The sequence below is a fragment of the Elgaria multicarinata genome, chromosome 3, assembly GCF_023053635.1.
Source record: "Elgaria multicarinata webbii isolate HBS135686 ecotype San Diego chromosome 3, rElgMul1.1.pri, whole genome shotgun sequence".
Taxonomy (NCBI): Eukaryota; Metazoa; Chordata; class Lepidosauria; order Squamata; family Anguidae; genus Elgaria; species Elgaria multicarinata.
Window position 1 is genome coordinate 48,340,685 of NC_086173.1, and position 27,953 is coordinate 48,368,637.

General features: G+C 45.1%; 1 protein-coding gene across 1 annotated transcript; it reads left to right on the forward strand.

The window, feature by feature from the left end:
* The first annotated feature begins 18,696 nt into the window (after positions 1-18,696).
* Positions 18,697-21,256, forward strand: SOCS3 (suppressor of cytokine signaling 3). Its single transcript, XM_063123204.1, has 2 exons — positions 18,697-18,845; positions 19,288-21,256. The coding sequence occupies exon 2, from the start codon at positions 19,356-19,358 to the stop codon at positions 19,971-19,973; it is 618 nt and encodes a 205-aa protein (XP_062979274.1). The 5' UTR covers positions 18,697-18,845; positions 19,288-19,355; the 3' UTR covers positions 19,974-21,256.
* The last annotated feature ends 6,697 nt before the right edge of the window (positions 21,257-27,953 follow it).

Here is a 27,953-nt window from a genome sequence, read left to right on the forward strand (position 1 = left end):
CCCAACTACTTCCGTTTCCGGGTAACAGACCACAGACGCTCCTCCACTTCCGCTTCCGACCGCAGAGATGGAACGCTGCTTCCAGACCGTAGCAGGGGTAACTCAAAGCGCTGCTACAGCACGGTCAAGCTTGTAAAGCCTGCAGGGGACAAGAGGATATTGGCCCCCGACAACAGATGTCCTAAAATATAGCTTTTTAGCAAATGCGCTGCAAGAAATGGAATAGAATAGCAACAATTATGTCCTCGGAAAGTTGCGTTTCTGTGCTGGTGTTGCATTCCTACCGTATCAAAAGGTCTCAAGCTCCTTGGCATATTCTAATCTATAGGATACTGCTCCTTCAATTCTAGGCTTATTCACAAAGCCATAGAATTTTATATGTTGGCGTAGTGATGGTGGTATCTTTTATTTTAAGGCTGCAATTCTATGCATGGTAACCTGGGAGTGTGAGACTTACTTTTGAGTAAAAATGCAAAGGATTGTGCTGTACGTCTTGAGATCCTGTTATTGCAGCTGGCTAATCCTTGTAACCAACTCCTTGTACAACTGCTGTGTCTATGAGCAATGTAACAGCTGAGTCATGGAAGTAGCCACTGCGATCTTGAAGTGGACAAATAGACAATCTTTCCAAATGTAATGTCAACACAGACTCAAAGCTCAGCAAACTCATTATTTCCTATCCTATACAGAAGTTATTTCAGCTGGTTTCTTCATCAGTTTCGAAAGTGTTTTTGTTTGTTTCCAGAGATAGAGAAAAAAATCAGATTTTTTTAAAGTATGTCCAGTTGCCCATGGAAATGTTTAAAAGTACTTGTATTAGATACAAGTTTCTATTGTGTATTTTTGTAATACAGCATGGGTTGTGTTCTTTGGGGTTGTATTTATTTTTCAATTTCTGCTTTTCTGTATATTTTCCCCATCTATTCTTGTCTTGCTAAGGTTTTTTAATGTATATTTTAAACATATCATTACTGTTCTCCAAGTGAATTAGAAAAGGAAGGAGGAGCATCAAATTCATGCAGTTTTGATTTAGTAGAGGAGAAATTAAAAAGAGTTCACTGTTGCACGTTATTGGTAAGTGGAGCGAATCCTCTGAAGAAGGAATTTTATTTGGAAATGCATGGGGCATGAATAAACCACTTAAAACACAATCTATGCATCTTACTTGGAACTAAAACCCACATTGTTCAATGGGGCTCACTCCCAAATAAATGTGCATGGCATTGCAGCCTTAGGATGCAATCTTATGCACATTTAGACCAAAAAAAGTCTGGCTGGGAAATGCTGGGAGTTGTAGGACTTTTGTTTTTCTGTGAAAATAAAGATTGCACCCTTAGGAATTTTGAGAATTGTTTCTCTCTTGTTTTGCCTGCATTTATTTTGCCTCTCTCTTTTACTGGTTTGGCAACTCCCATCAGCCCCAGCCACCATGCCCAATGGTCAGGGATGGGGGATGTTGTGGCCCAAAACATTTGGAGGGCAACAGATTGGGGAGGGTTTAGGTTTAATCTTAAAATTAAGCTGATAAAGGGTCTGCAGTTATGCATTTAGGCCATAAGGTTAGGATAAGTTCAGTAGGTGTTAAGCATTAACAGGTGAAACTAGGATAGGAGACTTAGGCGATAGCCCAGAGAGCCTACCTGTTTCTTGCAGCTCTGAAAAGCAATAGAGCCATAGCATCCCCACCATATCTCCACACACACACACACCATTCCAACCCATTTTCTGGTTGTGGTTCTGTTAGGCACTGGCAGGATTTTTGAGTTGTGTCCTGACAACTCTAAATTTTGGAGGTGGTGAGGGGTTAGGTTTGCCAGGTTTTGAATCTGTAGCTTCCTTTCAACAGCAGTTAGTAAACAGTAGTTTAGTTCTGTGCCAGCTTTCCCCAACCTGGTGCCCTCCAGATGTTTTGGAATTTAGCTCCCATTATCCCTAGCCATCGAGGCCATTGGTCAGGGATGATGAAATTATTTATTGCATTTTTATACCACCCAATAGCCAAAGCTCCCTGGGCGGTTCACAATAATAATAATAATAAATTTATTTGTTACCCGCCTCTCCCTCTGGATCAAGGCAGGGTACAACATGAATGCAAACATCATATAACTAATTAAAACATTTTAAACTAATACATTATTAAAAACAGCACATTATTAAAAGCCAAATTTAAAATTCAACTGGAAGTTGTAACCCAAAATGTCTGGAGGGCACCAGGTTGGGGAAGGCTTCTCAATGCCATGAAAAACTTCATTTACTGATTTCTGCATATCATACTTCTGCTAAATTGATGAGAGTAGGCAAGACCTTTTTTTCTATCCCATTTGCAAGCCTAGTGAGTGGGGAATAGCATGGAAGAAGCATTTTGGAAGAATAAGTAGCAAAGGCTATTAGAACTGTTATACCATAAGAACTGCATATTTCTGATACTTCTTGCTAATATCAATTTGTATAGAACCCTCACTAATGCTCTGAGTCAGCACTAACATACTGTGTCCCTTCCCTTGATGAAAATTCTATATACATTGCATTGTGAATCATAATTAGTTTGCTTGCAAGAACAAATGCCATTTGTGATCAGATAAATCGCATTCCTTCAGCCTATGTGTGACAGCCAAATCCTACACACACTTATTCAGAACTAATTCTCACTGCCTTCAATTGGTTTTCTCCAAAGGATGTGCGTAGAGGCCTGCAGCCATGCAGTCTGATTCTATGCACGTTTATTTGGATGTAAGTCAGATTGAGTTGTGCCATCCTCTGCATACTTGCTTGGGAGTAAGTCCCATTGGATTCAGTGGCTCTTGCTTTCATGTGTTGGATCGACTAATGGTTTGTTACAAAGAGCAATAGGACACGTGCACACTCACCGCGTTTTTCAACACTGGATAATGAACCTGATGAACAGAGTGTGCATCTGGGGGAGCTCTGTGCTCAAAGTTCTCCAGAACTCTGCTGCCCAAGGAATTTTATCTCCCAGTGTTGTTACCACCTCCCCTGACAACTATATTTCAGAGTAGCAAAGCTGGCATCTAGCATGCAGAAAGCAAACCTTTCATACATTTTTTTTTTTTTGTCTCGTGCTCTGACCATTCTCTGGCAAACTTTTATAGCCTAAATCTATATATGTTTTTTCACTTGACTCAAACACAAGTGCCACATGGTTCAATGAGGCTTACTCCCAAGTAACTGCATAGGAAATAAGCCTAAGGGTACAATCCTATGTGTGTTTAGACAGAAAACATCCTACAACTCAGCATTCCCCACCCACTTGTATTTATTTATTTATTATATTTCTATACCGCCCAATAGCCGGAGCTCTCTGGGCGGTTCACAAAAATTAAAAACATTCAAAGTATAAATGTTTGTAGGATTATTTTCTGTCTTGCATGCATAGGATTGTGCCTTTAGATGCCCATATTTGTTTCACAATAGTAGGGCATAGATTCTCATAGCTTTTAGCAGTAGTTTTTGTGAACAGCCCAGGGAGCTTCGGCTATTGGGCGGTATAAAAATGCAATAAATACAAATAATAGAAACTGTAAACTGTAGATTGAAATTTTCCTTTAGAAAAGCAATGTAATGAGATATTAGATGTGCTAGATACTAAAACTTCAGTGCACCTGAAGAAACAGTGCAAGGAAGTTGAGTTTCCCCAGCGCAATGTATTCAGTGGGAGACAAACTAGGTGGGAAAAGTAGAGTTGTTAAATTACAGTAGAACTATACATGTTATTGCTGCATAACTAGGAAACATTTGCATTGACCTGCGAATAGATTAGAACCAAGAGTAGGGTTTTTTTAAATTAATGAACACTATTGTGTTATAGTCTGACCTTATACATGTTTCCTCAGAGGTAAGTTCTGTTGTTTTCAGTGAGGCTTACTCCTAAGTAAGTGAGTTCAGGATTATCTATGTAAGATGGAGGAATGATTGCTAACCATATATAAAGGCACACTAAAATATTTGTGTACTGCATAGCAGCTTGAATTTCCATTTATCTTGAAATAGTCCAGTAGTTATTTAGAGAACCCCAGATGCCTTCCCAGCACAAAGCAATAGAAAACCTTTTACTTTCGGAAAGAGAGAGGGTTTCACCCACACTGCCTGGCAACTATCAGGACCTTTGCAATCTACTAATCTCCAAAGCACTTCTCAAACAAAAAAGGAGAGCGGAGACTTTTCTTAGAGCACAAATCAACATTTTCCCCACTGAAACCAGATCTTGTTGCTCTCCCCACACTGAGCTTCTGAACCCGTTGCTATAGTGCCCCTGCATCTTGTCTGAACCAAAAAAGGCAGGAAATCCTGACTTAGGGCTGTAATGACCAGAATGTCTGTGATTCACCCCCTAAAGCAAAACCATCAAAAAATAATTGTCCAAAAGACATGCCATTCCCAGATGCAATTGGCTTTTCAGAAGAGCTGAGATCTGTCTGGTGTATGCCCATGGGCATTTTACCAAAACCAATGGCATTCCTTTTAAAGAGCACAGCACAGTTGGACTGTTCCTTGTATTTTCCCATTGTGGCTTTCTCATCTGGCAGCAGGGCACTAAAATATAGCTAGGGAGCACTTTTCACTGAGGACTTGTGCGTGTTGCAGGCAAGGAACAGAAGCAGATTAACACTCCAATCTTACACTTATTGAAAGAAAGCCCCACTGAAGTCAGTGGGACTTAATCTCAGTCAACAGGCTTGGGATCTCTCTACTAGGTATCAAAGATGTGATCCTCAAAATATTTATTATATCAATAAAATTATTCTGGGTTAAGTTTTTCAAGTAGAAATCACATCTCTGTATAGGATTGTAAAAAGACAAGATCAGATATTTAGGTTAATAAGTAACTTGAACAAAAGATTTCTTCAGATAAAAGATGGTAAATAAGCAGATTAACTCACTTTAGCTCTCTCCCTTTCAAATGAGACCAGAGGTTAACTAAAGGGAAAGCAAAGGTTAACAACCTGTTTCCACTAGACCCCATATGCATACTTCAGACTATTCCCTCATAGGGCTTGTCAGTTATGAAATCCTTCTCTACACAGTCTAGTTCAAATATTCTGGGGACTTAGAATAGAAATAAGAGTATGAGATTCAATTGCTTCTGTTTTAAGAAGGTTGAAGCAGCAGATTAAAATAGATCCTTTTAGTCTTGTGACTTGACTGTGATTGAAAACAATTCAAAGCCACGGTAGTTTGCGGTGTGTGCTGGTGGCCATTATGAATATTCAACCACCTGAAAGGGATTATCATGGTTTGTCGTGCTGTCCGAACCCAGGAGACAGGATTGTTTGAGGGTTAAATAAGATGGGCTATATCTGAAAATGAAAACAAAACAACCATATTAACTTAGTTATAAACCTATGACTTGTTCCCTAAAAATACAACAAACAGTGGTGCAGGTAGATCATTTTAGAGTCTGGATTTAAGGGTCTTGTGCAGGGGAGGGAAGGCTCTTAAGAGGATAATGTTTACTTCAAAATGTAATTAGCAAGACTGCTGCCTTTGAAGGTCTGCCTAGTCATCCTGCTGAGTGGGGCCCTGGATTCTGCCCTAAAGTCCTGCCCCAATGGCACGATGGCAACATATCCTTCACATGAAGCTAATTTGTATTAAGGGTTTCTTGGAAGAAGTTGATCAGCCTTGAGTAGCTAGAGTACTCAGAAGCAACATGTTGTTTTATAGCCTTTCAGAGAGTATTATCAGGAGATCAGAAGGCCTCCCAGACCAAAACAAAAGGAGCCGCAAACAATGTGAGAATGTTTTATTAAGCTTGCAATCACTATTCAAAAACAGTCAGTTCATGTAGCTGCAGGAATGCAGACTTGCACTGGTAAGTAACAAAGCAATCTTGTACTTCTATTATGCCAGCAGAGCCCCATAAGATATGGAACAAGCCCCGCTGTGCCAGTGGAATGCAAACTATACTGCTAGCATGAACGTTACTCCAGTGGAGACTTCATCAGCATATCTGTTCTACACTAACAGAATAGCCAAAACAGGGTGGTTGGGGACAATCATATCCTAATACTTACATCATACCCTATATTCCTCCACACCAAAGCCATGCCGCTGTGGACAGCACAACTTTACACCAGCCCTAGACTGGGCACTAGGAATCTCTCCTCCCCTTGGTGCAGGGGGGGGGGGCTGTAAAAATAGTTATTCCTATGTCTTCCCACCCCATCCCTTTCTATATTTAAACATTATTGACTTGCTTCAAGTGAATTGCTCTAACAATCTTCCAACACAGGGGTAGCACTGCCCCCGTATATACACACAGCTGTGCTCTCCATTGGCCAAGGCCAAGCACTTTGCTCCAACCATTACTACTGCTGGCCAAAAACCCAAGAGTGCTTTAGCCTTGCAGGATCGCAGCCTGGATGCATGAAGCAGAACACACACAGAGTCCCACTGCAACTTCCCACTCCTAATAATAGAACTCATGATCTACTCATGAAGCTGATTGGTGGGGAATTCAGGATAAATAAAAGGAAGTGCTTCTTCACACAGTACATAGTCAAACTGTGGGATTCACTTCCACAAGATGTAGTGATGGCCACCAATTTGGATGGCTTTAAAGGGGGGTTAGAGAAATTCCTGGAGGGTAACGCTATCAATGGCTATTATTCCTGATAGCTATATGCTACCTCCAGTATCAGAGACAGTATGCCTCTGTATTGTATTGTATTTCTTTATTTACAGTCAACAGACCAATATAAAACAAGAAGATACACCATTATATAAAACAGTACAAAGTAGGGATAAAAAAGAGGGAGTGTTACAAAACCACTAAAGATACTAGATTGTTATTTGTTGGTTTCTGAAAAGGGAACAGAATTGGGTTATTGGGGCCTAGCATAGTGAAAAAGGGAGGGATATATAGATAATAAAATTGCTAATCTGTGGATTTAAGCGCAATCAACATCCATAAGAGATCTGGTGCGGATGGCCAAATTCACCTGCTCAGTGGTAGATTTACTGGAGCCCTGAAGTAGACTAATCAGGAGTGACTCAGGGGATCGTCCAGGGAGACGTTGCATAATAGGACATAATAGGTGTTTCCTTGCCTGTTGGTATGCCTCTGTATCTCTGTATGCCCCTCTGGTATACAGTATGCCTCTGTATCTTCCTATAGATAGTTGATTGGCCACTGTGTGAACAACACTAGATTAGAAGTGCCCTTTGTCTGATCTATCAGGGCTCTTATGTTCTTAATCCCCAAGCGGGGAGCATGATCACAGGCACTTCAGTCTTCCCCCTCCCAGGTCTCACTGCCTTCTGGGCTGGGAGGCCAGTAAGGTATCCTGAAGTGCCAGGATGTGTGGGCTGAAGCCTACTCCCCTGATGAGGACTCCCAGGCCTCTGGGCTTCAGAGCAGGTAATGGCCCCCTGCTGCAACCTTTGCCAGGCACATTCAAGGGAGATGACATCATCAGGACATGAGCATGACAGCATACTTGTGCATGCACCCCTCAGCCCACCTTGCAGACCTTGCAGGCATGTGATGGTAGAAACCACTCTGGGGATGTCCCCATGACTTCCCAAGCCTCCCCAAGTAACCAGCAACACTGGGTTGCCATTTCGCTACAGTCAGCCCTATCATGGCAGTAGGATCCTGACCCCCCTCTACTGCCGCATACACATGGCCAGCTGAAGACCTTTTTATTCTCTGAGTATTTTAACACTTAATTTTAACTTAAATTTAAATGTTACTGTTTTAACTCTGTATTTTAATCTTATATCAATTTTGCTGCATGGTTTTATCCTGGTTGTGCTTTTTATACTGTATTTTGTAATTGTGCTTTTAACCTGTTGGTTGTTTTATTGTGGTTTTAATTTTTGTGAACCGCCCAGAGAGCTTTGGCTATTGGGCAGTATAAAAATGTAATAAATAAATAAAATAAATAAATAAATGGCCCGTTGGCCATCCAAACCCTTTCGCAGGCCCACATTGCCAGGTTCTGGCAGCCATCCAGCAGCACTGGGCGGGGGGGATGGTGGGACTTCAGGAGCAAGTGGGGTCCGTTGCCACTGCCTTGGAAGGCTTGCAAAGGTCTTGGGGTGAGGGTCTGAACATTGTCCTTGGCTCCAAGGCTCAGCTGCTGAGCTCTATGGGGATTTGGGCCCGATGGTGCCACTCCCCCATGAGCTGGTGTGGCTGCAAGGTCTAATGGCTGTGGTAAAGCCCCCCACTCCCAACCATATGGCAGGCAAGGTCATGGTGGCAGCATGTAGCCCCCTCCCAACCCACTCTGCTGTGGTGTGTCAGTATCTCTGCTGGCTCTACCTCTGATTTGGGGTGGGAGGGAGGTGTTTCCCAAAATGTTGTGGGCATGTTATTTCACCATTTGGGCAGAGTTTTTGTGTGTGTTTTTAAGTGGTTTATTCTTCCCCTCCCAATCTGGGTGTGTGTAGCATATATGCAGGGCTGGCCCGAGACAGTGTGATGCCTAAGGTGAAGGACAAGATGGCACCCCTCCCAATCCCATGCCCAGAAGATGGCTGGACTGGTAGTTGAAACCTGCTTCAACACTGGTGATGGGATAGTGTCCTCCACCACACCTGAGGTTGCAGTATCTTTTAGGGGGCCCAGGATAGTATGTGTGGCATTTACAGCTCTGTCCTCCAACAGAAGGGAACATCTAGGGAGCTCGGGGGACAATCAGGATGCTGCTACTGCTGCCCCCCAAATACTTGCCGCCTGAGGCGGTCACCTCACTCCACCTAATGGTATGGCTGGCCCGAAACATATGGCACTCATTCTGCCAGCACAGCAGCAATGTAGCTCCCCCAACCACAACTAAATGTTATAATTAGCATATAGGATTGCTCTACAAATCTATATTTGGAAGAGGCTTCGCTAGAACTTTCTGTTCTCTTTGAAAGGGTGCTCCCCATATCAACACCTAGATGATATTTCCTGGGACAGAAAGGGTCTAAGTAAGGGAATAACAGGTCATGGAGAATTTCAAACTATATACCTCCATTCTGCAAATGAGAAACAATACTTTTTGGTGTTGGATGTTTGAAACATATCAATGCAGTTCAGCAGCAAAGACTGTCAGCCTGAAGCCTCTCATTCAACATTAGTTTTCTATACTACTACAGTTACAGGACAAGGAAAGCTGTTCAGCTGTGGTTCTTCTTGGAAGGCAAAGAGCAGCAAGAGGAAACTGGAAGTTTCAGAAATGGGACAGTGGATATACACATGCCTCAAATTATACATATGCCAGAGGGAAACCACTCTCCATTTTCTCCATTTTTCCCTCATTGTGCTACCCTAATTGTGCGTGTCTTCTGAATTTCATGTGATATAAAATACTGTTTGTGTTGAAATGTTTAAAAGTTTTATTTCACTGTATGAGTTTGGTTGTGTTGTAAAAATTCAATAAAACTTGTGAATATTAAAAAGCGAGAGCTTTATTTCAGATTTTAGCTAAGTAATTGTTTAAGGTTATGGTTCCAAACGCAAACTCGCTTGGCACCCAGCATCATCATGCCTTATTGACTTATTACGTTTATATTCCGACTTTCCTCCAAGGAGCCAAAAGTGGCCTACATGATCCTCCTCCTCTCCATTCTATCCTCACAACAACCCTGTGAAGTAGGTTAAACTGGGAGTCAGTGACTGGCCCAAAATCATCAAGTGAACTTCTGGGGACTAGAACCTGGGCCTCCCATGTCACAGCCCGACACTAACCACTATACCACTCTGGCTGTCATCATCCTTTAAATCTCTTTCCCATTTTCTTTGAAATTTTCCTGATTCATCCTTTGGGTAATTGTTATTTTCAAAAGTCAGGGCACAATCCTGCTAAAGTTAAGCATTGTTGAGTCCCACTAATTTCAACAGGGAGGCTGAAGCACATACCTTAAGGCCATCATACCTAAAATGCTTAACTTTGGCTGCGTTGTGCCCTTCTCTGTTCACCATGAGAATGCTGCTTTATCTGAAAGAACTGAAATAAAGATAGTTAGTATCTCTGTATTCTTTTCCTATTTTCCTCATCTGATGATTGCAAATCACATCTCCAAATACAGCCATTTCATTTTCTTTGCTTCTAATTGTCATCGAGGCCATCCAGAAACACCCAAAGTCTGTCCTTTGGGCACTCTTTGCCTTGGACCCATGAGAAGAGTCTACCTTGACCTGTTCCCTTCATCTCCAACACCAGAAAAAATGGCAGAAACCTGGTTCCATGAAGCAGAGAGGGGGAAATGGAGTCCCTTGCAGAGCTAAATAAAGCATCAGCTCTTGTGGAGACTATTTCCATTCTTTAACAGTAAATTGTGAACTGACTAAACTCCTGCGTGACATGAGTCTTGCCCAACAGGGACTGACTCAACTATTGGGGGGGGGGGAGGGCTGACTGTATGATTTTTTTTTAAGTAAACACATTGGTTTCCAAGCCTTCCCACCTCCCTAAGCCTAGCTGAGTCTTTGGGAAAGGATCTTATTCCTGCCACGAGGCTAGCCGGAATTTCTCCCCTGACTCATTGCGAGATGTAGGGCTCTTCAATACCTAGAGAAAGGGTCGCAGCAAACTCCGGCATGGCTCTAGAGTTTAGTTTAGGGTTCCCTGCACTCACCCCCTTCCTCCTCTTTGGAAGCATGTGGCATTGGAACAGGAAACCTAGTCCAGACAGGGAAACTTCACTTCTGATGGAAATCACTAGGCAGGAAGTTTTACCCAGAACAGACACACTAGCAGAAGCCTTCATGCCTGCAGTTTCTGAGCAATGTGTCTTCAACTGACTGGTCCAACATCACATCACATGAGCAATTAAATCTGCAAACCTAACTCTGGCACTCTTTCCATTGTGCCAATGCCATCCAGTTGAAAAGACCACATATCCTACTACTGAGGCTACCTTCTCCCCTGTGCTCATCTGGAATAGCATACAATAGTGCATCTGATGAAGGCGTAGCTTCAAAATATTACTGCTACAATAAATGCATTGTTTCAGATGCCACAGGAATCTTGGGTCACTACAAACATGACTACTGTCATGAAACAGACATCTAGACTAGAGTAAAATTCAGCACCTTCAAGACGCTTCCATCTAATTTTGTTTTGTGTCCCCAAGGACCCCTGAGAATTGTAGTTATGTAGGCAGGTGATGGTTGGTTTATAATACAGAAATGTTGACACCTTCAAGAAACGCACATTTCCAGAGTTCCTACTGGAACGCCATATAACTTACCCATTAAAAGTTTTTTATTTGAGTGCAGATTCAGTCCAAGATGAAGGGTAAAGAGCAGGACAATTCCTTTGGGAAAAATCCCATTCTTATTTTATGACTGTCTGGGTTCTGTTTCGTATATCCATCAGCCTCTTATCTATTGTACATGTTGCAATTACACCTGGAATTGTCAGCCAGCACTGAATGCTGTAAACATTTAACTCATCTTGGAAAGTCTTCAGAAGACTGTTTCAACACCAGGAAACCAGTGTCAATGGTTCTGCAACAGAAACCAATTAGTCGGCATTAACAAAGAATGAGAATTCATTAACCGTTCATCCTCTTTTTCCCTCCCTCTTTTCTCATTACTGTTCCACTTTTCCCCTCTCCCTTCCTCAAGCTCTCCTAGATAACATGAAATGGCTTTTAAGGTTTACTGGAGTTAGGAAGAGAAGGGGAATTACAGAGCTAATTGGTTTTAAAGGAACTTGTGAAAAGAAGAGAAATTAATTACTGTGATGTATATGTTAGTTATATGCTAGAATAGATTTGGCTGCTTAGTCAAACACACCCCATACACTGAAATCAATGGAACTTGCAAGTAAAGGAGCCTAGGACTGAATTACAAATTAATAGAATTGGGCTGGGGAGAGAGAATTCCTGTAGGGGTGGGGGTGGGGGTAACATATGGCCTGGCAAATGTTGGTGGACTGCAATTCCCATAAGTCCTAGCCAGCATAGCCAATAAGCAGGGATGATGGGAGTCGCATTGGAAGGGCCAAAAATTTCCCATCCTTCAGAGTTGGAGGGAATGAACAAGGATCTGTCTGAGGAACTGTATTGCCTGCTTCAGCCATTAGTAAAGGGATTAAAAACAGGCTGAGGCTGAGCTCCCAAAGGCAAAGATCAAGGAGCATGAAGTTTAGTACCTTCATCCACAATGAGACACTCTGGGCATTTCACTCTACCCAAAAGCCATCAGCCCCTTGAAGTTAATCCTCTACCATGTTCTTGGTTTGGACTCGCAAGAAGACATCATTGTTCTGGAACCCCATATCAGTGACAGCACACCCTCATTCGCAAACCTTTGTGGCAAAGGGGAGTGGAGGTGAACCTGACATGTAGAGATCAGACTCTGACATGGTTAGCCTAACATGGTTAGTTCTCATCCATGACAGCCTGTTCCATCCAAGCACTAACACCTTCCATTGTGATACAGGCTAACCCACCCTTTCCTGACTGGGTGCCTTCCAGCTGCTTTGGACTATAACTCCCAGATTTCCTGACCACTGGCCATGCTGGCTAGGGCTGATGGGAGTTCAAGTCCAAAACTTCTGCAGTGCACTAGGTTAAAGTAGGCTGGACTACCCCTTACATGACTGGAGATACAGAAGCAAAGCCTGTTAGAAAGAGCACCCTTTCTCCCATTGGACAGCTTCTTGCCAGGCACAAGCAATTTGGGCACTGAGGACCAAAACAGATGTGAGATGATAGATCTGTGTTTGGATTTCCTGGCCATTAAAAAAAAAAAAGCAGCTGCAGGGGCAGAAGGTGGCTCTGATTTTGATCAGAGCAGTGATGTCAGTTAAGGGTGGGCATTCTTAAAGCCTTTCATCTGTGCCAATTTCCCCCCAATCTAAACTCCATCCTACCCACACCACCAAAGCTAGTTCTGCTTGGAAGCGGGTAGGATGCTTGTATCTGTGTCATGCCTGTATTTTTATTTTCCCCCTGTGGGACTAATACCAGTTTCAGGGAAGACTGATTTAGATCAGAGAAATGACACCAGAGTGATTAAACTCTTCCTCCTGCGTTGCTGCTACTCCACTGAAAACTGGACACGCACACACACATGACCTCACATGGCTCCTTGAACACAGATAATAAATCATCAGAAGATCTGCTCATGCATCTGCCATGTCACAGCAGGTTTGGCACTTGGGAGTAAGCCCCGCTAAAACCAGCATTGCTTGCTTTCTTCCGAGCGTGCGTGCACAGGATTTGGCTGCACACACATTTGGCCCTGTACGTTGCCTGGATGGGAAACCACCTGGGAATGATCTGCCACTATTCAGTCCTCTCACCACTGAATAGCCACGGTCTGTTACCACCCATCTAGGGTTAAGGCTTCTTGATAGGCTTGGGCTCTGGGTGGTCTTTTTAAAGAAAGCAGCTGCCAGAGCTCAGGCGAGCAGAGACTTTTCCTTCTTTGCTCAGCTGCACCTGGCTTGACTCTCACATGTTCCTGCACTCTGTTCCTACTCCAGGAAAAGGCTCCGGGCAGCATCTTATTGTTTGCATTTCAGAGCAGCTGCTACTGCAGCTTCACTTCCCAGAACTGCTTGCTGGTGTTTATTCCTGGCTGCCCATGGCAGCTGCTCTGGGGCAAGGGAAACTCTCCCTCTCCTGCTTCCTCCCTCATTCTCTCTTTGCCACAGTCATGCATTTAGACATTGCTTAATCCCAAGGTCAATATACTATAATGCCTCTGCTGTCACCTTCCACTGGCAAAGGGACACCAGGGAGTTACTCTAGGCGAGGGAGTTGCACAAGGAACTTTGGCTGCACAATACCAGATATGGTAAGAAGACCTCTAACACAGGCCAGTGCTACAGGGGTGAAGGGAGAGATGGGGACAACTAGCATGAATCTCTCTTATGCATTTTTGCATAAGAAGAAACAGAGGTGACCTCCCTGGGGCTTTCTTGAACTAAACAAAAAAACACATACACAGATGTGAGTTTTTAGCACTATACTTGATTCACTACTAATAACAATGTCATGATTCACAACAACAACAACCAAACAATAAATGAACATTCCAGCTGTTTTGTGCAGTGAGCAAGAGAAATTTATATATAAACAAGTGTTCCTGAAACTAGTTTAGAGGAGGGGTGATAGCTCAGTTCAATTCATGATATCTCCAGATAGGGCTAGGAAAGACAAGGGCCTGAAACCCTGGATTGTTGCTGCCAGCCAGTGTTGACAATACTGGGCTAGGTGGACCAGTGGTCTGACTGAGTGTAATAGTCACATTTGCACCGCAGTTTGAGCGGTATGGAAATGTAAAGTGCTACATCGAAGGGAGACATATGGATCTGATGCAGCAAATACATAGCAACTGCAAACTGACTGGGTTATTAAAATGATCCTCTGAGAAGGCCCTAAGTGCTGCTGTTTCACACCTAACATAGCAATTTTGTTTGCTGCAGCTACATCCATGATACATAGGTCTTTCCAGCAGTTAATACATAAATCATGAAGAGCAGATGCATGTCCCTAAATCTTGCCTCACTCTGGTTTTTGCGCCACATAGCTTTATGAAGGGTTCTGGAGAACTCGAAAGCCTGCACAAACTTTTGAGACATTTTGGGTGGTTCTAATAAAAGTATTATGTATTGTATTTATTTATGATATTTTAAATCTACCCAATAACTGTTTTAATCCACCCAATATCCCCCAGTTGGGCAAGCAAGTCTGTATTAACCAATGAGTGGACGTGCTGCTGCAGCAGCAGTTCTTCAGGGAAGGAGTTGATTTTGCAAGGCAAACGAGATTAAGGAAGGCTTCTAATTGGGCAAGTCTTGCCCAACTGAGGATTTTGGATCCTTAAATCTATAGTGGATATGCTCTGGGGAACCACAGCCAGTTGGGTATCCCCAGCCCATGTTTCCAAGTATTTTGAGGCACACATCTGGCCTTCACACTTTACATGTTTATTATGGGAGACCCTGGTGTACCTGCAGCAAACACAATGGTTGCACAAAGTGTGAAATGGCGCTTCCACTGCGACTGTACAGAAGTCTTTTGCTTTCTCCCGATCCATATGCTACTGTACTGTTCCAGGCTACACATCACATTTCTTGTGTCCTGGAAAAATTCCAGCAGTGGAGCCTGCCACGACACAGGCTCTGAACACCAGACCTCACGTCTGCCACCACTTATTATGGGGCAGCACAGGCTCTGAACAACAGACCCGGCCGAGGCTACTCCCTGCTCAAGCCAAGCACCACCACTTGATACGCCTGAGGCAAGGGATAAAGCCCACCTTCCTCCAAACTATGTGGAGAAAGGGGTTTAAAATGGAGAAGGATTTAATATATATATAATAATGCGCTGAGAGTTATATCTGTTGAGGTGAATTATTGTCAGAGTGGGTGCTGAATGATGTAAACTTAAGACGATAAATGCCAAACAGACACGTGGGATTTTCGTGGTAGTTTTTAAAATAAACAATCAAAATTTATTTTTAAAAGTTCATAAGCTTTGTTTCAAATAACAACATTTAAAAACCTTTTTGAAACCTTTCATACAATCCTGTCACCCTCACATTCGCGCTTTCCTTTCACTCACACAATCACTCTTGAACTTTCTTTATTATCAGTATTGAATTATATACTTCCACTACGTGCACACCACACTCTAAAGACACCACTCACTACACTGACTCTCAAATTTCCCAGAACTTAAGTACTATAAATACAGAGAGCACTACAGACTCTAAGAGTCCCTAACAAGTCTCCCTGGAAAGAACAGAACAGAACAGCATAGAACTGAACAAGACAGACTAGAACAAGACAGAACAGAACAAGACAGAACAAGAACAAGAACACTCAATCCCCTCAGTCATTCCCTTATATATCACTCCTCCCCCCTCCCAAGACATTCTAACTCCGCCCACTCAGGCCAACATTCTACAAACCACAGACTTACAAACTGCAGGCATACCTTTGGGAATTGACTTGTGGGGTGTAACGCCACAGAGCCCCCATAAGGAGCCCATAATTAGAAGCCTTCCTTAATCTCGTTTGCCTTGCAAAGTCAACTCCTTCCCTGAAGAACTGCTGCTGCAGCAGCACGTCCACTCATTGGTTAATACAGTAACCTGACCTGTTTCCCTGAGCCCCTCAGGCACAGAATCAAGTCAAGAAAAGGGGAGAGGTTCTTGTCTTTCTTGTTCCCAAATTATTCAGCCTCAGTTTGTCTCTCTTCCCTGCAGCTCTTCTGGGAAGGGCAACTGAGGATAGGATGGAATGGTGCCCTTGGAAAAAAATCCCAGCAACTTAAAACTCTGTGGACAATTAAACCCCAAACTTTCCCATAGTCCTAAGACACCCTGCCAAACACTACAAAATGTGAAGTATGGGAGGTGGTGCGGACGGAGGGGCACTTTCCTCCTGACTGCAAATGCTTCAAAACATGTTCAGTTATGTTTCTAAAATCCATTATTAGTGTAATACCTTTATTAGGCCAGCCAAAAGATCACCACCCCCACCAACAACAAATAAAAACCTAAAAAAAAACAACTGTAGCTTCTCTCATCATCCAGCTCAGAGTTTGGGAAATGCCTTCTGTGTGAGAGCAGCACAAGGAGAAAGGATTCCCCTGGTTGCTTTGTGTATGCTTTAGCTCTCCTAATAAGCGCCTACGTCTATCTGAGGTTGCGTTGCGGATACGCAGGTGAATTAACAGGGGGAAATGTTATTTTAGTTGTACTGTTGAACAAGGAAGTATATGAGAAAATCAGCAGTGACAAGGGTGCCAGACAGAGCGGCTGCTAACACTATTTTGTCCTTTCCTCCTTAATGATTTTTGTGTGGAAAGAAAAAAAGACAGAAGCAGTGGAGAACAACATGAGGATTGCAAGTGGACGACAACAGTGTCCGAACTCCCCCATAACATTCTGTGAATGAGGCAGAGTGATTGCAGGATAAAAGCCTCATCTGGAAGCACCCTAGTGATATGAGTCTGGGTGCAAGTCATATTTATCCTGGTTGTGCTTTTTATACTGTATTTTGTATTTGTGTTTTTAGACTGTTGGTTGTTTTATTATGGTTTTAATTTTTGTGAACCACCCAGAGAGCTTCGGCTATTGGGTGGCATAAAAATGCAATAAATAAATAAATAAATAAATAAATATAACAGGTTTACACTGCTATTTCAGCCTCCTTGACAGTCATCTCCTACCATTTTTCGATTGAGAGGCACAAAATGGAGAATAAAAAGCAATCCCCCATTTGCAGTGTGAGCTCCTTCGTGACATCCACAGCCTCAAGGTCCTGGGCAGGAGTGATTGTTATTGGCAAATGCTTGGCTAGCCAAATATGGGCAATTTAGATTGCTCGTGGTCCATTGGGAAATTCTTTGCAGCATCTGGGCAACACTTCACCAAAGGATCCTAAAGAGATTCCTGCCCCAAGGTGCTAAAAGTAAACCCATTGCCTTAGAGAGGGGAAGCGCTTTGCACGCCCCAGGGAGCAAACTGGTTTACAAAACACAAAACGTTTGGAAAAGAAATTCGGCATGTGGAGAACTATGTTAGTACCAGAAAGCTCCCAGGTCTGGTGCCTTGCACTGTAAATTGTAGCACTGCGGTGACCTGGCAAGCCCTTGCTTTGTGTAACACCTGCCAGCAAATGTCACTGCTACCTCCTAAGGCCCGACAGAAAGGGCGCCCTCTAGTGCCTGTCAGGCCGGGCCTGACGGTTTTCATATTTTATCTGCGCTTAGAGGAATACGAAAGAGGAACTAGTGGAGGGGGGAAAGGCGGCTGAAATTCTTTGGGAAGTTGACCCCGGGTTCAATATTCAAATGACGGCGGTCTTCTAAGAAATTCAAAACACTGACTGGAAGGTCTGCAGAACCAGCTGCGGTTTGAGCAAAGTTGGGGAGTGAATAATCGCCAGCCTGAGGTGGGACGAGGGTCACGGGGGGGGGGGGAGAGAGAGAGAGAGGAATCCCAGCTGCTGAGGAGGGCGCTCTTTCCTGCATGCCAGGCTTGTGGGTTTCCGAGAAGCAGCAGATTAACTACTACTGCGGATCCAGCAGGGCTCCTCGTCTTCTGATGTTCTTAAGAAAGCGAGTCGTCTTAACCAGTACGCTCCACACGGACTCCCTCCCTGCCTTTCCCATAGCTAAGCTTTTCCCCGGGGCTCCTCTTAAATCCGAGGACAAACTCATGCGCCTGTGTAGGTGCCACGTCTCCCTCGGCGCACCTCGCCATCTGTTACCGGGAAAGGCCTCCTCCTCCTCCTCCTTCTTCTCGCCCGGAGGGGGAGGGGGGAGCTCCCATCCAGTCAGGTGCTTTTACCTCTCCCAGGCGCGTGTGCTGTGCGCCCCCAGCCATGAGGATGCCCCGCGTGGGACGAGGCGGCGGCGGCGGCGCCTCCTCCTATTCGAGGCGCCCGCGGAATGTGGCCGCCGCTCAAGCGGGCTGCCCTGGGCTCACCACGAGCCGCAGGCCTCTTCTCGCCAGCAGGGTAGGGAGACGTGACTCCAACCCCTCCTCCTAGTTCCTTCGAGCGAGCGGTGGGATGAGAAGCGGCCAGGACCCGGGGGGGAGGGGGGAGGGGGAGGGAGGCCTCGCTGCCCGGAATGGGCTGGCCGCTGCCTGGCTGCCTGCCTGGGGTGCGCTCGCCCTCCCGGCCGGGGCGGGGCCGCGAGCGTTACAAGAAAAAGCCGAGTTCCAGGAACCCGGAGGCGGGGCTTACGGATGCTCTATAAAAACCTCCGGCCGGGGCTCTGGCGGCTTTGCAACTAGGACAAGCCAAGCACGCCAAAAGCCGGGACTCGTTCGCTTCGAGCCTCCCCACGAGCCGCGCGCTGCCCGCCGCCTCGCTGCCCGACCGACCGCTCGCCGTGCCTCGTATCTCGCACCCCAGGTAACCACCGGTCTTGGTCTGCCGACCTCTGTGGCACAGCCGGCCGACAAATCGCTCGGGTTCTGCAAGCCCGTAACGGGATAGAGCATCGTGCGCTCCGGGGGCGCACGGAGCGCTCAGTGATGGAAAGGCAAAGCCGAGCAGGAGAAGCCAAGGAGGGCAGGAGGGCAGGGGGAGGCGAGAGGGTGGGGGTGCGTGTAACGAGAGGAGGAAGCTAATAGGAGGCTGCCAGCGGGCAGGCGAAGGGTGCTGTTCGGCTTAGCGTCTGGCCCAAGGGCATGGTGGCCAAACGGGGAATACCTTGGGGCTGGCAAGGCGACAGAAGACGCTATTCGGAAGGGAGGCAGCCTAACGGACTGGGGAGGATGCCGTGGGCATGGCCCTGTTACTAAGATGCCCTTTGTCTTCACTAACCCCTTCTCTCCTCTGCGTTTTTGGCCAGGTCCCCGTCCTAGCAGCCGCTGCGCCCGGCAGCAGCCCAGATCGCTCGGAAAGCTGGCTCCCTGCGCCATGGTCACCCACAGCAAGTTCCCCAGTGCAGGGATGAGCCACCCGCTGGACACCAGCCTGCGCCTCAAGACTTTCACCTCCAAGAGTGAATACCAGCTGGTGGTGAACGCGGTGCGCAAGCTGCAGGAGAGCGGCTTCTATTGGAGTGCAGTGACGGGCGGTCAGGCCAACCTGCTGCTGAGCGCTGAGCCCACCGGCACCTTCCTCATCCGTGACAGCTCCGACCAGCGCCACTTCTTCACTCTCAGCGTCAAGACGGAGTCTGGCACCAAAAACCTGCGGATCCAGTGTGAAGGGGGGCACTTCTCGCTCCAGAGCGACCCCCACAGCAGCCAGCCTGTGCCCCGCTTCGACTGTGTCCTGAAGCTGGTCCACCACTACATGCCCCTCCCTGAGCAGCAGTCGGGGCAGTCGTCGCACCCCAAACGTGCCTACTACATCTACTCAGGTGGAGAGAAGATCCCACTGGTGCTGAACCGCCCGCTCTCCTCCAATGTGTCCACCCTGCAGCATTTGTGCCGCAAGACGGTCAATGGGCACTTGGATTCCTATGAGAAGATGACCCAGCTCCCGGGCCCCATCAAAGAATTCCTGGACCAGTATGATGCACCCTTCTAAGTGGCTTCTTCAATGGGGGTACCCATGACACAAGCACAAGAGCAGAACAGGGGAAAGGATGAACGAGGAGATTACAGGGCAAACAAATAAAAAAGAAATCAAACTTTTTTTTTCCTGGCATGGAATAGAAGAGAGGCTGGGGGCTGACCCATGGAGTGGCCAAGGAGCCTCTGACCAGCACAGAGACTATCTTGCTGCCGTTTGCCAAGGGGTACTTTGTGCAAAAGACTGATGCTGCTGCTGGACTATGGAACAGGCTGCTGCTCCTTGATACAATTGTCTGGCTGGCTTATGCTGGGTGTGATAGAATGGTTTGCAAACCTCCCTAATCAGTGGACAGTTTACAAAGAGCTTTTCCTCTGCACTGGCCCAGACCACCTCTGATGACCTCTGACCAAAACCATTCTGCACTGGAATCCAGCTAGTGCCTGAAGATCGACTTTTCCTCAGTTTTAAGGGGAAATCTTCCTTTTTCTTTTCCTTTTTAATGAATCTTTACGTCTCTCAGAATCTCTTTTTCACCCCAAGAGTCTTCCTCAGAGGATTTTGGCACACACTTATTCATGGGACTAAGCCTTAAAGAAATCCACATCCTCCTTTTATCCCATGGACTGGCTCATTACTACACATTGTATGGGGAGAATGCCATTCACTCTCTCTGTGGTGTTATGCAATCAAAGGAGGACATCATTCTGAAAAATCGGATCACTGCTTTTGGAACACCAAAGTGGATGATGAATGATCTAGCCATTTCCCCCCCTGAAGCATTATTCTAACTCAGCTTCTTTGCCCAGACTGATAATCTCTTGCCTTCATTCTTGGATTTTCAGCTCATCAAAGAATGGTCTCACATCTACAGGAGAGGTTGTGGATTTGTTTGGGCCATAAATCGCACTGAATAACTGAAAAACATACAGGAATGTAGCAACAACGGAATTACCTGGAACTCTTAAATAATTGTGGGGATTTTTTGTCTTGTTTTTTGTAAAAAATGTAACCAAAATTTTGTGTGTTCATCTTATTTTTCCATATCAGGGTTTTAGCAGGGCAGATAAGTTTTGTTTTTACAGAAAGAAATGTTTACAGACCTGCCTAAAAAAAATATTCTGTCTTTTATAAAGATTCCACCTTTCAGCCTTGCAGGCTGCTAGACATGCTTGAAGACTCAACCAAAAAACCAAACTTGGAAGAAAACTTTGCACATCTATTTATATTTATATTCAAGGGATTTTAAAGACAACATCCTTTAATTTATAATAAAAGGCACTATTTTTTAAATGAAATGCTTGACTCTTCTCTTCTTCCACTCTACCTCACTCCCGTAGCTTTCATGATAATGTGCATTTTGGACACAGCTTCTGTCATCATCTAACACAGAAGTGACCAACCTGTGGCTCTCCAAATGCTATTGGATTGCAACTTCCATTATCCCTCACTATTGGCTATGCTTGCTAGGGCTGGTGGCAGTTGTAGTCCAGCAACATCTGGAGGTCCGCATGTTGCGTGCTCCTGCTCTGACAGCATTAGAAAAGTAGAGGGGAATACCTGGGCTACAATTGAACAGTTAAGCTGCTTAGTGCCCTTGATTTCAATGGGAGCTAAGCAGCTGCACATCTAGATAGTGCGGGGTGGGGGTGTACATGGCCTCCTTGTGCAAGAGAAGCAAACTCTCATGCTGATCTTGCCAGCAGAATCTCGGGTGTTATCTGGAAAAGTATCAAAACACAACTCCAATCACCCCGGTCACTGAGGGCTACTTCATATTATAACTTTTGATGCAGAGATCCATAGTTGGGTCACAGGAAGCATGTGGAATACTATAGATGAATGGCTGTCCACAACCTTATGCTAGGGGGAGAGGTCTTCTGTGCTTCCGGTATAGTTCTATAGTACCAAACTGGGAGCACAAAAGATGGAAGTACAAGTGACAGCATCCAACCTGGGTCTTCATATGCAGCTAACTGTGAAACAGCACCTGCTCTGCTTATACTGCTGCTTCATGATTACTTGCACTTGAAGACGAAGATCTGCTGCCAACACATGGAATTCTAGTTTTTAAAAATTATTATGACATTTACATCCTGCATTTTTTCCTCTTGCAAGGAGGAATCCAAGGCAACTTACATGCTCCTTCTACTCCAGTATCAGAGGCAGTAAGCCTACATACACCAGTTGATAGGGAACATGGGTGGAAGGGTGCTGTTGCACCATGTCTGCTTGTGGGTCCTCGGTCAATAGCTAGTTAGCAACTGTGTGAACAGAGTTCTGGACTAGATGGACCCTTGCTCTGATCCAGCATGACTCTACTTATGTTCTAACTACCCTGTGTGGTAGGTTAGGGTGAGAATCAGTAACTGATCCAATGTCACCTAGTGAACTTCATGGCCAAGGGAACTAGAACCCAAATCTCCCGGGTGTCAGTCCAATACTAACCACTACACCGCACTGGCTCTCTGGCCTTTGTGTTCCTAGTTTGGCATTTTAGAACTAAACCAGAAGCACAGAAGACTTCAACCACCCTCAGCAGAAAATTGTTGACAGCCATTCCATGTTGGGAGGGACCAGAACTTGCTGGAAGAGCATAGTTTGCTTGCAGAAGGGCCTAGATTCAATCCAAGGAGAAGGATCAGGTAGCCGGTGACATAAAATAATTCAGCCTGAGGTCTTGGACAGCCACTGTCAGTGTAGACCAGCCTTCCCTCACCTGGTGTCCTCAGATGTGTTGGATCAACTCCCCATCAGCCCCAGCCGGCATGGCCAATGATCAGGGATGCTGGGAGCTATAGTCCAAAACATCTGGAGGGTACCAGGTTCAGGAAGGCTGGAGTGGAGGGTCTTGCACTAGACACACCAGCGCTCTGAATAGGTATAAAGTAGCTTCCTCTGTTTGGATGGGGTCCTTTTTCAACAAAGAAGGAATAAGCAGGCTGGGAGCACTGAGCCCATCTGCTGCTTGCTGCTTCCCTCCCACCCTGCAATCATTCCACCCTCCCCCAACACTTCCTAGCTACTTTTCTCCCAGGTGGACTGATACCAGAAATGAATCTGTGTGATGTAAAAACAACTAAGGAGAGGTGTTGCAAGGGGAAAATGAAGGACAGGCATTGGTTCAGCACTCTTGGCTTCTGTTTTATTTAATGCAGGGGGAGGTAGCCTGATGACCTTCAGATGTTTTGAACGCAATTCTCAATCCCTGACAAAGTTTTACTCCAAAATATCTAGAGGACATCAGGTTGCCTATCTCTGATTTAAGATAAAACAAACCTGTGGCTCTGCAGATGTTCCAGACTAAAATTCTCATAATCCTTGACCCTTGGCTATGTTAGCTGGGGCTGATGGGAGTAATGGTTTGTCAACATCTGGAAGGCCACAGGTTCCCCAGCCCTGATTTAGGGTTAGACACCATAAACCTTTGGCTCTTCAAATGTTGTTGGACCCCAACTCCCATCAGCCCCAGCCATCATAGCTAAGATCAGGAATGATGGGGGTTACAATCCAACAACATATTGAAGGGCACAGGTTCCTCATCCCTGCCCTAAACAAAGCTATACTTCCCAGAATCATAGAATAGCAGAGTTGGAAGGGGCCTACAAGGCCATCGAGTCCAACCCCCTGCTCAATGCAGGAATCCACCCTAAAGCATCCCTGACAGATGGTTGTCCAGCTGCCTCTTGAATGCCTCTAGTGTGGGAGAGCCCACAACCTCCCTAGGTAACTGGTTCCATTGTTGTACTGCTCTAAGAGTCAGAAGTAAGCATGCATGTAAAATTCACCCTTTGTGGTGCATGCTCATTGAGGCTTCCTGCGAAGGCTGACATCTAGCTCCAGTTCCCAGCTGGACCGTGGCGAGTTGTGATAAGATAGCTGGTTTAGCTTGGGAGCTTTTCAAGGGCAGTGGAAAGTTCTGGTGGAGAAGAACGTGCTGACTGCATGTCAGCTCCCCTCACTGTGTTTGCAGAAAGCTACTTCCCTTATCACTCTGGCATTTGTCAGAGAAAGGGGAGTGGAAGTGGTGTCTTCTGATGGGCCCATTTCAGAAAGTCCTGATCCCTCCCCATTTCTGTGTGTAGATGTACCATGTTTGTGTGTGAATACCAGCCTTGTTGATACTCATGTACCTTTCTCTGTAGAGTCAGGGGTGGGGAACATGTGGCCCTCCAGAAGTTATTGGACTGCACAGGGCTGAAGGGAGCTGTAGTACACCAACATCTGCAGGGCTACATGTTCCCCACCCCTAATGTAGAGGAGCAACCTTCCATAGCAACTATTTTTAAGCTAATTTTATGTGATATTGAACCAGCCATGGTTACGCCACGCATGGACGTTCCTTGCCCATCCAAGAGATCCCTCCAAGTTACAATCTCCAAGTTCTCTCCTATATTGCCCCCCAACTCTACCTCCTCCCCTGGGTTTCATTCCTCTTTTCACTGGTGCTAAAATATGGAATCTGAGCATGTAAAACACGTTTCATTGGGAAAAGAGTATTTGACTAATAGGGGTGGACAGAGAAAGTGATGAAACGTGTGTTTACAATGGGGAGGAGGTGGATGTATCCTATAGCCTCGCATCAGGGTGGGGGAAACCGCATCAACCTTAAAAAAATGTACACCTCTATACTTCTCCTGTGAATCATTTTACATTTGGCCCTGATGGAAGCCACAGGGTTGTCAGCTTTAGTTCTGGCAAGGTTCTTGTGTTTTTAAATACTGAATGAATGTCAGGGGGGGAAATCACCTGATAACACTTTCCCCAAACCTGTCCCTCTGTGCCAAAGATAACTGCATCAGTTGAATTTTTGCTTGTCATGCAGCAGTTAAAAATAACCAGAGCCCTACAACCCCCATTCCAGAAAAGCAAAGCATGGTTGTGCAAATAAGCGCCTGTGGTCTTCTGGACCGAAGTCTTTTTCTCTGTGTATGAAATTGTTGTTGTAGTTCTTATCCTGTGTCTCACTGAAGCAAAACAAATGGAAAGAAAAGGAGAGTTACGCAGGCTCCAGGCCCGGCCCCTGTCCGGCCCCTTCTGGCCTATTGTCCCAGCCCTGCCAGGAAACATGGATTCCCAGTCGAGTCAGAGCTATGTCAAGAATGTCCAGGCGGAGAAAAGCCGATGGCACTGTGCCAGGCCCTGCCGAGGCACATCCCCAGCGTCCATCTGATCCTGGCCGGCACACACCCCTCTCCTCCCTTGCTGAGATCTGGGTTTCCATAGCGACGGGATTAAAGGCTGGAATATCACTGTTTATTCTTTGGCCTGTGCCAGGAAATGAGAGGCCTTCTCTCTCCCTGACTCCAGCTGCCATCCTGAGGGTAGTATTCATGGAAACTTTGGGTAGGGGCCTGCCTATTTCATGGAATGAATTGAGGGGCGGGGGGGGGGGGGGGGGGGCGGGTGGAGAGAGAAAGGGAACAAATCAAGCAACCAACCAACCAGGGGAGGGAATTGGAAGGTGTCCTTGATTTGTAGGTCCCTCTGAGGGTGCTAGCCCGGACTAAATGGAACATGTGAGAACCAGTCATTTAGTACTTACTTATTTCTTTCTGGGACCAGGTCACAATACTTCTATTGTTTGCCTGCCAAACAAAACATGGCTTAGGTCAGTGCCTACCATACCCACTGAACCCACAGGGTTCCCTAAAGGACATCCACAGTAACCATGGAGAACCACCGAAATGGGAAATGTGGGACCCACTCCAGTGTTCCAGCCTCTTTGACATGTAAAAAGCAAACACTTTCTCCTGTACCCCAAATCTGGGGAGAGGTATATAAATTTTGTAAATAAAATACATTAAACGATTGTTCTATCTCAGCATACCATCTGCAGTCACCTGAGATTTCATGCTCTCCCACTGGAGCAGCCTTCCTACCATTAGGCAGAGCGAGGCAGCTAATTGGGAATGTCATGAAAGGACAACAAATTGTTCATTATTTAATTCATTATCATCATTATTTCATTGCCAAGGAAGGGGGAGAGGCAATTGTGTGATCCTTTGCATCAGATGCCAGTATTATACACTTTGACTTGGGGTAGGGGAAGGTGAGAGGGTTGCAATTTACAATTCCACTTCAGGCAATCTTAGACTCATCCTGTTCCGTCTCCCCAGAATCAGCCCCCAGCTGTTTGCTTCAGGACACAACGCACGGCTGCAAACGATCACTGATTCAAAAAGTCCGGGAAGGTTTATGAATGCCTTTCGTTTCTTGGAACATCTCCCAGTCAGCAGTGACGTGCTGGTCCAGCAAACTTTAAGCAGAAGTTTCACAAGCTTCATGCTTTCCCCAGAAATGGCTCCAGTTCTGCATTATGCAGGGAACTAAGAGAATGTTTCAGGAAGTCACGGTTCCCTTCCTTGGGACTAATAGAATTTAAGTCACCCCCGGTAAGAGCTAGTTTGACTGGCAGGAAATACCCTGTCCCAACAGGAAAGTATCGCCACCAAATGCAGGATGCACAGCCCTTATCTAGTTCCTGTCACCCAATATTCTGAGAAACCAAAACAGAAACTTGCCAGATGTATACATGACAGTTTGCCAGTCCTTTCAGACCTCACAAAAGTGGATCCTGAATGGTTTGATATAAGCACACCTGAATGATGCTGCAAATTCAATAAATAAGGAGAACGCTGATGAAAGTTCAGGGCAAACTTAACTATATATCTGCCACTAATTCTCTACCGCACTCCATACTGAGTTCTCACAAAATCAGCGTTAGCTTATCCCTGATGTCCTGCTTGGGTCAATTTTGTGATGTGTGAATGTTCCATACTGAGTTCTAGAGTGACCATATGAAAAGGAGGACAGGGCTCCTGTATCTTTAACCGTTGCACTGAAAGGGGAATTTCAGCAGGTGTCATTTGTGTGCATGCAGCACCTGTTGAAATTCCCTCTTCATCACAACCGTTATGGTCACCCTAGTTTTCACAAAACTGTCATTCTCCACTCCATGTCCTAAGTCAGTTTTTCGTAATGCATTAAATCCACTAAGTAGGAAAAGATGGAACAGCTGCACAATACCTTCTCATTGCTGACATTAGGAGCCTTCTGTCTGGAAGCAACTTTACATCTGAAACAAGAGCTTTTGTCCTCCTAATAATATCTCTTCCTAACAAGGATCCAAGCTCTGCATGATTCCAGAGTTGCACTTTGACATCTTTTGCATCATTTCAAGAGATACTGGGGTGCACTAGTATGACTGTAATGCAATCTACTTTTTTTTTAAAAAATATTAAAAATATAAAATTGTAACACTGCTGGTACAAACCCCTCAGTTGGGATCATCGTGACCCACCAGTTATAGGTTAATGATGCAAGGGAAATCTTTCTCTGGGGTACATGTGTGTGTTGTTGTTGTTGTTACTATGTTTTTGTTATTTAAGAAGCCAAGGAATAGCTTGTCTCTCCTATTATTCTTTCTCAACCTGTATATTTGTAAATAAATACCTGTGGGTGTTATTTTTTAAAATCTCCAGTGCACACTTCTTCAAGGGACCCTGACCCTGAAAACATTGACCTGAGCTTCTCACTAGTCAGTGAACAGAGAACAAAACAATTTAAAACACTTAGACACAATGTTGGAGGATTAGGACATACACTACGATAAGAACTCAGCTGATCCAGTACAAAAAATTAAGGCTGCAATCCTACACACTTATCTGAAAGTGGGTCTAATTTAAATTAATGGGTTTATTTATGAGTACACAACTATAACATTTCACTGTTAAGGTGTGGCCTATAAGCAGGTGCTACTGTATGTGGTTTGCTAGAAGAACATCTCCATCTCTCATATAGCTCATCCATCATTGTAAATCATTTGTGCACTTTCGAATGCTTCGGTTATAAACAGAGCTGGCATGCTTAGTCAATTAATCATTTTGATTCATTAAGAATCTTTTGAACAATTTAGAATGCCCCCCTGATTAATACGACAGCAGGACCATTGTTTTTAAATGGTTTCTATTTAATAAAATTACTTACAAAAGT